Below are 12,182 nucleotides of genomic sequence, written 5' to 3'. Positions count from 1 at the left end.
CAGATCTTTTTGAATTAGTGTTTCTGTTTTCTTTGGGTAAATACCCAGTGGTGGAATTACTAGACCATATGGTAGTTCTATTTTTAATGTTTTGAGGAACCTCCATACTGTTCTCCACAGGGGCTGCACCAGTTTGTGTTCCCACCAGCAGTGTACCAAGGGTTCCTTTCTCTACACATCCTTGCCAGGGACCCCTCACTGTGATTTTGATTTGTATTTCCCTGGTAAGTGATGTTGAGCATCTTTTCATGTGTCTGTTGGCCATCTATATAGCTTCTTTGGAAAAATGTCTATTCAGGTCCTCTGCCCATTTTTTGATTAGATTATCTGGCTTTTTGGTGTTGAGCTGTGTAAGTTCTTTACGTAATTTTGGATACTAACCCCTCATGGGATATATCATTTGCAAATATCTTTTCCCATTCAGTAAGCCACCTTTTCTTTTTGTGGTTTCCTTCTCCGTGCAAAAGCCTTTTATTTTGTTTTAATCCAATAGTTTATTTTTACTTTTGTTTCCCTTGCCTGAGGAGATATCTGGAAAATTCTACATGAGCCAATGTCAAAGAGATTACTGTGTTTTCTTTGAGGAGTTTTACAGTTTCATGTCTCACATATTTAGATCTTTAATCTATTTTGAGTTTATATCTGTGTACAATGTAAACAAGTGGTCCAATGTCATTCTTTTGCATGTAGCTGTCCACAGTTTTCCCAGCAGCACTGTTGAAGCGATATGGTCTTTTCCCCACTGTACGCTCTTGCCCCCTTTGTCATAGAGTAACTGGCCATACAGTGATGGGTTTATTTCTGAGCTTTCTATATTGTTTCACTAATCTATGTGTGTACCATACTGTTTTGAATACTACAACTCTGTAGTATATATTGCAATCTTGGATTCCAATAACTGCAGTTTTGTTGTTCTCAAGATCGCTTTGGCTATTTGTGGTCTTTTGTGGTTCCACACAATTTCCTCAGATATTTTAAATATCTACAAACATCTCTCAAATATGAAGATTAACAAAGTTCTACTAAAATATTATTCTTATTACTCCCATAATACAAGAACTAATGTTTTTAATGGTCATTTTAGTACTAAAAGGAAGTGTAGAAAAGTGGACAGAGAAAAATGAGAACTTTTCTGAAGTACTAAAGAATAAAAAACTACATTGAAAATCAAAAGTAGACAAAAGATTAATGAACTACAACTATACACACACATACTCACACACATGCAAACACTCACAGACACACAGGTTAAAAAAAAAAAAAGATTTAAAATATACTTGTACTCCTGCGAGAACAAACAGGTTAAGTACAAAAAGATTTCAAACATATTTGTACTCCTACAAGAACAAACAGGTAAGTACTGAAGTACACTGGTATGAAGAATAAGTCAAGAACTATACACATAAAGTGCAGAGAAGTTTTTAAATGTAAGATATGAAGGCCAAGGCCATACACCATAGTTTCCTATGAGCTCTTTTGAATAAATATGTAAACTTGTTTTGAAAGTATCAGCTAAGGGGCGCCTGGATGACTCAGTGGTTGAGCGTCTGCCTTCAGCTCAGGTTGTGATGATCTCTGGTCCTGGGATCGAGTCCCACATCGGGCTCCCCGCAGGGAGCCTGCTTCTCCCTCTGCCCATGTCTCTGCCTGTGTCTCTTATGAATAAATAAATAAAATCTTTAAAAAAAAAAAGGGGAAGAAAAGTATCAACTAAGAGGCACCTTGATACAAATAAGACATAGCCCATAAATATTAATATTGAGTGTCTCCAGAAAGCACTAGCATGCAGAGATACAAGTGCTAATAACTAGAAATCTGAGTCATCATGTATGCTTGTAAGCTGCACGGTTTAGGAAATAATAAAACTGTTACATGAAGGAGCAAACCTTAAACATTAACATTTCCATAGAAATAGCAGCAAATCGAGACTAAGTTTTGCAGATAATTTCACTTTCAGGCTGAACATTTTCCAGTAAACGGGCAATCACGGACATATCCTGGCATCTCAATCCATGTTCTCCCACAGCAAGATAAGCACATGCTAGACGTTAGTTCTCTGGGGAACAGGATTTGGAAAAATTTATTTTGTAAGTGGTTCCCTATTCAACTATAAAAAGGAACATTCTTTCACATTTTGGGAAAAGGATTCAAAAGGGATTTTTTTTAATGTAGATCATGTTATAAATCAACAATGAGATTTTCCTTTTATCTTACTAATTATGAGAAAAATGGAAGCAAGGAAATAAGAAGCCAGTGTTTTAAAATATAGCCAAACAATAACTTTAAGTAATCTACTATTTGCTAGGAAGACCATGAGTACAATTGACATAGCTCATTGTAACGGAGTTTCCAAAATCTCTCTACGAAACGTACCTTGGGAGATTATCAAGAAACAGAGGCAGACACTATATTCTGAAGAAAACATCCTTAAGGATAATCACTATTTTAAGGAAGAAGAAATAATGACTCTTATCCAAAAAGAAAATAAGAATTTTTATAAAGTAAAAATGAGAATCTATTTAAAAATATTTGTGGACGTATGAATGTATAGATAAGACAGGCACACAGACACACATGTATACATCTGGATTTGTGACTACAGAACTTTACCACCAATAATTGAAGAGAGAAAGGTAGGTCTACGTTCTCCAGTAGATTATGGTTGCTAACAGCGAATTTTTTAATTTCAAAATTTAATGTGTATTTTGCCTTACTATACCAAATCAAAGGAAAAATGCAAGATAGTAAATCAAGTGTAGCTAGAAGACATTCATCTTGTGACCTTTTAGCACTTGTGCTGAATGACAGAATTCATTAAAAATTCATATGCAAATGAGCCAATAACCCATCTCCATTTACCTGAGAGCAAAAGGATATCTCCTTAAAATTTTTCTCCAATGCTATTTTTTTGGTGTCAGGGCTGATGAGGTAAACTTCAGACTGGCCAATCTTAAAAGACAAAAAAAGAAACTATTTTTCATGAAAGCCAAATTCAAACTTATACAAACATTCTCATTTTGTGACCCATGTAAATATAAAATAAAAGGGGCAAGCTCCTATAAAATTCTGACTATTAATCACCTCTAGAGATTTTCTGTTGACCCTCTGGATTTCAGGTAGCACAGGACACCTGCTAGTACATTCAGTCGTCTTTGAGATCAAAGAACCAAAGATCCAAAAGTTAGCAATGAAACCGCAGATGCCACATCTCCCCTTTATAAGGAAGTGAGGTTTCTTTGAATGTAAAGCTTCCAGAAAATTAAAGCTGCCCTTCTGAAACTTCTAAAACACTTTCTATTAACCATTTTACTGAAAAGTTTTTTTAAAAATTATTGTTAAAATAACCTGCCATTTGTTGAGTACTCAACTATGTGTTAGGCAACTATGTGTTAGACGGTCAAATACTAGTCACTTGACTTAATAAAGTTAGAGCTTTAGCATAACTTAACACTGCCTTATAGCCTTGGGTCAGCATATTAAACTCCATTATAGCAGAGGACTATGTTGCAACAGCCCATCCCTCCCCTCATGGCCTTCTCACCTGCTGCTCCCTGAACCCAGGATACTCCAACTAGAAGAATATCTAGTTGGCCACACTGAACCTCTCTGCTCCGTGAAAATCACTTCCTCCAAGAAGCCTTCCCAGAATCCCCCCAGATGGTTCACAGCATCTTCTACTTCTTCCTTGTGGCACTGACCACAAGTGTAATGAGACAATTACTTGTACACTCAGTCCCACTTACAGCAATCTAAATTCCACGTGGGCCGAGACATGCCTGTCTTGTTCACTGCTGTTATTTCTAGCATGCTGCAGGGGTACCCTGTACACAGCAGTCACACACTAAGTATCTGGACATACATGCGCGGAGCAGCTTTCACGATGGCACCAAGAGTTTTTTCTTTTTAAATACAGATCACAGACTAAAGCACAGGCCTGAGTGCCGACACAGAGCTCTTTATAGTACAGTTAGGTCAATGACGAAGAGAGGAAGAAAACAGCCCTATTTACCCACTGACACATCATCTTCGTCTCAAACCTGCTTACATCCAACAACATCTTAACCTAAGTAACACCTCTCTTACTCACCAGCCATCTCACTGCCCGGAGTCAGGCACCAGAACATTACATTCATGGTAATTTTGCTCTCTCTAGGATACCAATCGTGACATTCTAGAAGGGGGCCGAAGAACAATCAGTTCCCCATATCACAGAAGACCGGCTCCCTGCTAGGAGGGCCCTGGGTCCCAGAAGCTCAGATCCAGGGGACTCCCAAGGAGGGCAAGCCCATCCAGAAGAGGAGAACCCAGGAACCCCGCCCACGTGCCACACACCGCTTCCCTGTCCATTCATTTTCTGGCACTTCGCTATTAATTTACCAAAGTTCTAGAGGGAAAAAAAGGGAGTAAACAATTGGCTGAAGTATTATTTCAGTTTGGGTACAAGTTTCAAATGACATCTTATCCCAAAATCCAATTATCCTGATTAACAAAGGATGTTTTACGACTTAATATAAATAGTACAGAGGGAGTATTTTCTAACTAAAAGATTTTGTCGAAATATAGTACTTGAACTTAACACACATTAAAAAAATCCTTTTGGGGGCCTCTTTTACAATACTAAGGGGAGAGGGGAGGGGAGAGCTAAAAACAAGGATATAGGATAGATTCTCTTCAGGTTTCCAACTATGATTTTAAAGTCCTAGGACTAAAGTAAGGAATTTATCCTGAGAAAAGGATCAGTCACTATAAAAATACACAGATTCAACCATAAATCCAAAAGCAATTTACTAAGAATCCTTGCTCGAGAAAGGAGATTGCTCTTTGAACGCACATCTCAGCCTGGGGGTGAGCCCGGGGCTTGCGGATATTTTACCGTGAAGAGCATAGTTCGATTGTCCTCAATATCTGTCGGCTGCACGATATTGTGTCCACCAACGAGGTGGTTCTCGATGTCGCTTTCCTCAAAGGAGCTGAAAAAGCTACTGCTTCGAAGGCTGCCATCGTGCAAGTCCTTCTTAAAGGCCAGCGAGCGCAGGCCGGGCTGGGAGAAGGACTTGCGCATGGGCCTCCGGGCCTGCTCCCCGTTCCCCACGGGCTGGAGCACACCCCGGACCTTAGCGGCCAAGGAGTGGCCTCCCGCGGGCCCCGGGGGGGCCTCCGGATTCTGGGCGACCAGGGCAAACTCGGCCTTCCTGCTGCAGCTCACGTGATTGAACTTCTCGATGCACTCGTCGATCAGGGCCGGGGGCGCCTTCTTGTGAGCCACTGTCACCCGGCCGCAGAAGAGCACCTCAAACTTCTTGGCGAACGTGTCATCGAACTCGGACGGGCAGTGGAGCTCCTCCTGGCGGGCAATCTTGCCGGCCTGTCGGATGGAGCTGATGATCTCAGGCACCTGCGGAGAAGGGGAGAGCGTTACTGGGCGCGCAGCGGCTGGCACCCCGGCACTGGACCCCGGCACTGGACGCAGGCAGCCCGTGCAGCGCTCTCCCGACCGCTCGGCCACCTGCCCCGCGGGACCCAGGTGGGACCCCGGGGCCATCTGGGGGCGCCAATGCCTCCCCAGGGAAACAAACACACACTTTAGCTGGGAGGAGCCGAGGAACAATACTTATTGGGCACCCCTAATGCGCCCGAGGCCCGCGCCGGAGGCTGCACGTGCTTGCGACACTGCACAAGGGTCAGTGACGAGCCTGGGCATCAACCCCGGGTAGTGCCACTGCCCTGACCACGGTCCTCTCCACACTGCTGTCACCTCCCAGAGGTCTGTCTCCCCTGTGGCCCACCAAAACATCACGCGGTTTTTCTAGACTTCACAACAGTAGGTCTTGGAGAATCTTCCACAATAGATGGGGGGATGAGGATGACAAGCAAAGACTGAAATTACCGTATACGACATTTCTTCCAATCACATCATTATTTTTCTGCAAGGACAACTGGCAATTTATTACCCGGTTCTCTATTTCCTAATAGTCGACTAGCTCTGACCACAGGGCTGGGAGCTTTAACCGAGGAGTGAGCAGCCAAGACAGTATCATTATCACGGCAACACACTGGGGCGTCCTCCCACACACACTCCGAAGCCTTCGGGTTCAACGCAGGGCCGTGATCAAGAGAACACACCAAAGGGTCTCGTGTGCTTTCATGGTCCCTACGCTTCCGACGGGAGCCTTCAAGGCGGCAGCAGCACGCATGAAGATGGGTCTGTGACCACAGTGTCTGTGTGGTCCCTTAGATGATGTGCAGCCACAACACTGAAACAAGACGGCACAGATTCAATCTTCATAAGGAAGCACCAGTTTTTGTTAGGACCTAACACCCAAAGCAACTTTTTTCCTTTTTTTTTTCTATGTAAGAAAATTCCATTTAAAGCCCAATACCCACAGGCTCAGTGTCTTCTAACATTATAGAGGAAGGAACAACAACAAAAAACCCATTAGGAATTCAGGTCAAAGATCTACACGTACAGGAAAGGGACGTGGTGGCAGATTTGAAATGTATGCCTCTATTCTCTAAGACCCAATCATTCAAAAGATTTTTCTCTTTGTGGTTTCGTATCACACATGTCGTAAAGACACTATCTCTGCCATAAGGATATATCCTTCCAGGATATATATATATGATGCAAAGAGTTAAACTATATTTAGGTATATCCTATATTTTTAAAATTGATTCCTGAAGCATACAAGCTTAACGATAGGAAATAAGCCAAAATTAACACATGCATGCATTTACACTAGATGCTTGTGCTGTCACACACTTCCCTCCTGCCAAATTACACAACACATGGAGACCTGAAAGTGGTTAATATAAAAGAAATCAGGACAGAGAGAAGAGGGAGGGAGCCTAGGTTCCATTCACACCATTCACACCATTGCCAACAAGTCACTATAGGATGTGGGCAAGAACCGCCTCAGTTTCTCTTTGAAAAAAAAAAAAAAAAAAAGCTCGTAAAGACTTTGAGGTAAGTTATTTCTGTGAAGTAAAGAATTTTCTCTTTTTTTAAAGATTTTATTTATTTATTTATGAGAGACACACGGAGAGAGAGGGAGCCAGAGACACAACAAGCAGAGGGAGAAGCAGGCTCCGTGCAGGGAGCCGGATGCGGGACTCGATCCCGGGTTTCCAGGATCACAGCCTGGGCTGAAGGCAGCGCTAAACCGCTGAGCCACCCGGGCTCCCCTATTTTTAATAAATTTTAAATGAATCTGAAGAAGCCCTGATTTGTATTTAAAACTCTAGCTTTTTTTTTTTTTAATTTTTTTTTTTTTTAAATCAGGACTCCCATGGATCTTCCCCATTACTAAACTCTCTGAACAGAAAAGTCTTACACTGGCTCATACAGGCTTCTGAGGCTTGTTAAAGTAAGTGTCATTTCTCCATGCTGGGTCTTCCCTTGCATCTGAGGTAACGGTGGCTTTCACTACATGATCCCAGGGCAGTGGAAATGTATGAAGTCATGTGAACCGATGGTGACTCGACAGCAAATGGCACAGACACGAGTAAGACACAAAGTGGAGAACCCGACTGCTCCCCTGCTCCCCAGGTCAGAAGAGGCTGAGGAGCAACCACAACCTCGGCCAGGGCTGAAGCTGCGGAGGCTGTTCCAACAGCCCATCCTTCCTACACACTAATCACAAGCTTTGTGAGCTCCCTCTCCTTGTCTGATAAGTTGTTAACATGGGCAGAAAGGAGACAACGGGGGTTAAAAAGAATCATTGGGGGCGCCTGGGGGGCTCAGTTGGTTGAGTGCCTGCCTTCTGCTCGGGTCATGATCCCAGGGTCCTGGGTTTGAGCCCCACATTGGGCTCCCTGCTCAGTGGGGAGCCTGCTTCTCCCTCTCCCTCTGCCTGCCACTCCCCTTGCTCATGCTCTGTCAAATAAATAAATAAAATCTTTTTTAAAATGTTTTAAAATTTTTAAAAATTAAAAAAAGAATCATTGGGATTCTGACAAGAACACAAACCATCTCGGAACACTTGACAGCATATCGCCAAGCATCATTTCAGCAATAAATGGTGAACAGTTGAAAATCTAATGTTTGGGGATTGCTGTAAGTAACACAGGTGACTCAACTTTTCCCACAGAAAATGGGCCCCACCTGTGTGTAAGTTTGTAAATCTGTACTGATAGTTTAGTCCCTTTACCAGAACAGACCCTGAGCACGGTTTCTCGAGAAAGAAGGCATAAGATCCACCTGTGATGAAATCTTGAATTCTCCATTCTTTGAACTCTGCCCTGGACTCACCTACGGGGTTGTCAGATGAGGGGACTGAGTCATTTATTTCATGTTATTTCCAAAGATTTTTCTAGGTACCAAGAAATGCCAGGAGGTAGGGATCCAAAAACACGTCACGGAAGCCAGGCGGCCCTGCCCTGGCAGGAAGCAGGGCCCCAAGGGAAGCTAAACGTTTACAGTCCTGAGATGGGACCTGGGCGAGCCTGAACCAGGATGGGAGCCGAGAGAAAGGCTGAATAAAAGCTTCTAGAAGACAGAATATACAAGATCTGGCGGCTATGTGGATGGGGGAGCTTGAGGGTACGGAAGCCAGCACGCGTGACGTGCAGAGTCTGCCTTAGGCTGCGTGAGCAGGGAAACACAGGAGTTCTGAGGACACATTACGAGCAGTTTGGCGTTTGTGTCGAGTAAGACCAGGAAGACATGAAAGTAAAGGCATCTAGTGGGAGGCTGGGCAAATGGGCCTGGAGTCCAAGACAGGACATGGAGACTGGGACGTCAACAGCTCACGTCCAAGAGGGGGCCGACACCTGGGAACAGAACAAGGAAAAGTGAAGGAAGAAGGCAAGGACGGGACCGTAGGCCACACCAGTGTTTCAGACCAGAAGAAACCGAGGGATCGAAGGCAGAGGGGGAGGATGGGACGTGGTCAAGGATGACATTGGAGATGTCAACCCAGGCAGAGGGTCTGTTGAGAAGCAGCAGCTGCTGGAGTAGGCAGTTTACAGAGACATATAAAATTAAATCAAGGGGTGATGCCAATACTAACCCCTAAAATAAGCAAACTGAACTGAAAAGTGTCTCAAGGTAAAAACTAGTCTACGAGAACATAAACTTCAAGTTACACTGTTTACCGCAAACACATTGACCCTTTTAGGGCAAATACACTGTGGCCCGGGGAGTTTATTTCCACTGATACGATCTGGGTACTTTTAACAAACTCTTTTTTTAGTGTAGTGGCAGCAATAATATCTACGTCACTTCTGATCACAGATAAGCAGATAGAGCGAATCAAAGCTAACTACAGCAAAAACAAGAACCTGAAAAGAATTATACTGGGATAAATCCAACAGGGGTTTGTGATTTTATTTCCTTTTACTTTGGGAATCACAACAAAAAATGTCAATTAAAATTAATCACCAGGGATCCCTGGGTGGCGCAGCGGTTTGGCGCCTGCCTTTGGCCCAGGGCGCGATCCTGGAGACCCGGGATCGAGTCCCACGTCGGGCTCCCGGTGCATGGAGCCTGCTTCTCCCTCTGCCTATGTCTCTGCCTCTCTCTCTATCATAAATAAAAATTAAAAAAAAAAAATTAAAAAAAAAATTAATCACCAGTAATAAAAAGGGCCCAGTTTAGACATAAAATTAAACTGCTCTTCTGTCAACCTATTTGAGTTTATACTAAAGCTCCTTTTTAAAGTAAATCTGCACTATTCCACAATCAAAATAACTTTCTTTTGAATTCAGGTACTAAAAAAGCACAGTATATAGGCATGTTGTTTCTGCAGCAGGCTTAAGTGAATATTGTTTTTATAAGTCACCAGAAAAATGATATTTAGAATGATCTTTAGTGTAAAAGAACTAGAAACATTCATTTCTGTAAATAAAGTCCTTATTTAAGCATTTGGGTCAACTTTTTTTGCTAAGGATTTAGGAATTTTTAAAGGATTACAGGGATCCCTGGGTGGCGCAGCGGTTTGGCGCCTGCCTTTGGCCCAGGGCGCGATCCTGGAGACCCGGGATCGAATCCCATGTCAGGCTCCCGGTGCATGGAGCCTGCTTCTCCCTCTGCCTGTGTCTCTGCCTCTCTCTCTCTCTCTATCATAAATAAATAAAGAAAAAAATATTAAAAAAATAAAAAAAAATAAAGGATTACAAACATAATGCAAGTGTAATTTTACTCACAGGGACTGAGCAGAGTTTCTAAAACAGTATTTAGAATGAAAAGTCGTTTTACTTTACATTTATACTTTTGTTTTGCTGCCAACTACTAACAAATAAATATCAAATGAAGAAGCCCAGATTTGTATTTAAAATTCTATAATTTTTTTCCTGTTATTTAACATGAAAACATTTCCAAACTGCAAAAATACAGCAGGCTGCACTGTGCTTTTGTCCCTTGGACGAAATGTTCAATCACTGCAGAAAGTTAAAACAGGCACTTCAAAGAGAAAATTATCCTGCATAATTATTTTCCAGAAGGAACAGACCTGCGTGTCATTTTTGCTGGTAATGAGTGGTTCCTACATTTGCTGGCCAGAAACGAGGTAAACGTAGGGGAAGAAAACTAAATTAATCCAAGTATTTCCTCTATCTTACATGCCTTAGATTTTATACAAAACACTTATAGAAACATCCTCTTACTAGCACTCCCTACTTAAATTATCGGAAGAGAATAAAACACCTGTTCGACACCATCCAGATACAACACGTGTGGACCTACATGTGCGGCCTATTGAGACTCGACTGACTACAGAGACGCGAACACCCATGAATACCATGAATAAGATGGGATTCTTCTGACCTGAGAGGCTCACAGTCTAGGAACTGAGAGACATTGTAGAGATGTGTGATTTCCAGTAGAATGCAGAATTTTCCAGTAGATGCTAGAACACAACCATGAGCAAAGTGACTATGTGCTAAAGAAGCCTGGTCCTGAGCAGAGGTCTCTTATCTGCCTGTTGCTTGCAGATCCTCCTGGCCAACTAAGGCCTCTCAACTGCTGCTTTACGCTTACGATTAGCGCAAAGGTCAGACTCACGGGTTAGGTCTTCTAGAAAGAGAGATCAGACCCGCTCATTAGCTGACTGGGGCAGCATCTGGCACATTAAGAAATGCTAATGACCACTGGCCTCTAACACGGGGCCACCCACATCATTCATCCTTATCCTTCTCTCCTTTGGGTCTTGATCTTTCCCTCTCTTGTAAAACAGAGTTGCATTCAGCTTCCCAAGTTCTGAAATGGCAAATAGGACAAACTCGTAGCTTTCAAACGCCTTGAGAAGAGTCCCTGCAAACACAAAAACCAGCATCCTACTCCAAAATAATCATTTGAAAGGTTCACTACAACCTTTTGACTAAACCAACATGTTTCTACAAATGTTTAAAAAACAAGAGACAAAAATCCAAGTAAGTGATCTAACAGCTGCAGGAGCTAACGAAAGCGGTTGGGAGAAGGTAAGCAAAGAAGAGTGAGAGAAGGCAGCGCTGGAGGATTGTGAAATTATTTTGTGACTTTTCTAAAGCAAAGTTGAGAAGTCAAAACATTTTGATTGGTTGGTATAAATACTGACAGAGATCACAGAATAAATCACCGAATGTTCAACAACCTGAGAATGTAAGTCCTCAAAGCCCCATCCTCTGCAGTGAACGCACTGGCTCTCCATTCAGCTGGGGCTGTGCCTGAGAACTGCCAGGATTTTAAGAAAACTAATGTATAGGGGACACCGGGGTGGCTCAGCGGTTGAGCATCTGCCTTTGGCTCAGGTCGTGATCCCGGGGTCCTGGGATCGAATCCTGTATCAGGCTCCCTGCATGGAGCCTGCTTCTCCCTCTGCCTGTGTCTCTGCTTCTCTCTCTGTGTGTCTTTCACGAATAAACAAATAAATAATCTTTTCAAAGAAAAGAAAGAAAGAGGGAAGCAGCCTGTTTGGAGGTGGGGCCCTGGCATCCCCAGTGCTCAGAGGCACCAGACAGTCCTGACGGGCAGAGGCCCTGATGCATCTATCACCTGTCCTTTCTCATGTCACAGGGTAAGGACTGCTCCCTCCCTGCCCTGTCCCCCACACCATCATCCCCAAAACCTACTTGATTATGAAGGCCCTAGGCAACCTGTGTCGTGTAGCAGGACTGAGGCAGCCCAACAGCACAGATCCACGCTGTGCTTGTGGCTGAGATGAACCAACTAGTGAAGACAAAGAAAAAACAAACAAACAAAAAAACCC

General features: G+C 43.1%; 1 protein-coding gene across 5 annotated transcripts in view; it reads right to left on the bottom strand.

Moving 5' to 3' along the window:
• Window positions 1–12,182, bottom strand: part of TBC1D1 (TBC1 domain family member 1) — a 237,772-nt gene that overhangs the window by 116,088 nt on the left and 109,502 nt on the right. For all 5 annotated transcript variants that reach the window (XM_055326533.1, XM_055326534.1, XM_055326535.1 and 2 more), the window contains 2 exons: window positions 4,874–5,395; window positions 2,860–2,949 (listed from right to left, as the gene is read on the bottom strand). In XM_055326533.1, coding sequence (XP_055182508.1) covers window positions 2,860–2,949; window positions 4,874–5,395 — 612 coding nt within the window. The remainder of the gene's footprint in view (window positions 1–2,859; window positions 2,950–4,873; window positions 5,396–12,182) is intronic.

Source organism: Nyctereutes procyonoides, unplaced genomic scaffold, assembly GCF_905146905.1.
Source record: "Nyctereutes procyonoides isolate TBG_1078 unplaced genomic scaffold, NYPRO_anot_genome, whole genome shotgun sequence".
Classification (NCBI taxonomy): Eukaryota; Metazoa; Chordata; class Mammalia; order Carnivora; family Canidae; genus Nyctereutes; species Nyctereutes procyonoides.
This window is presented reverse-complemented; position numbering and strand designations above follow the sequence as displayed.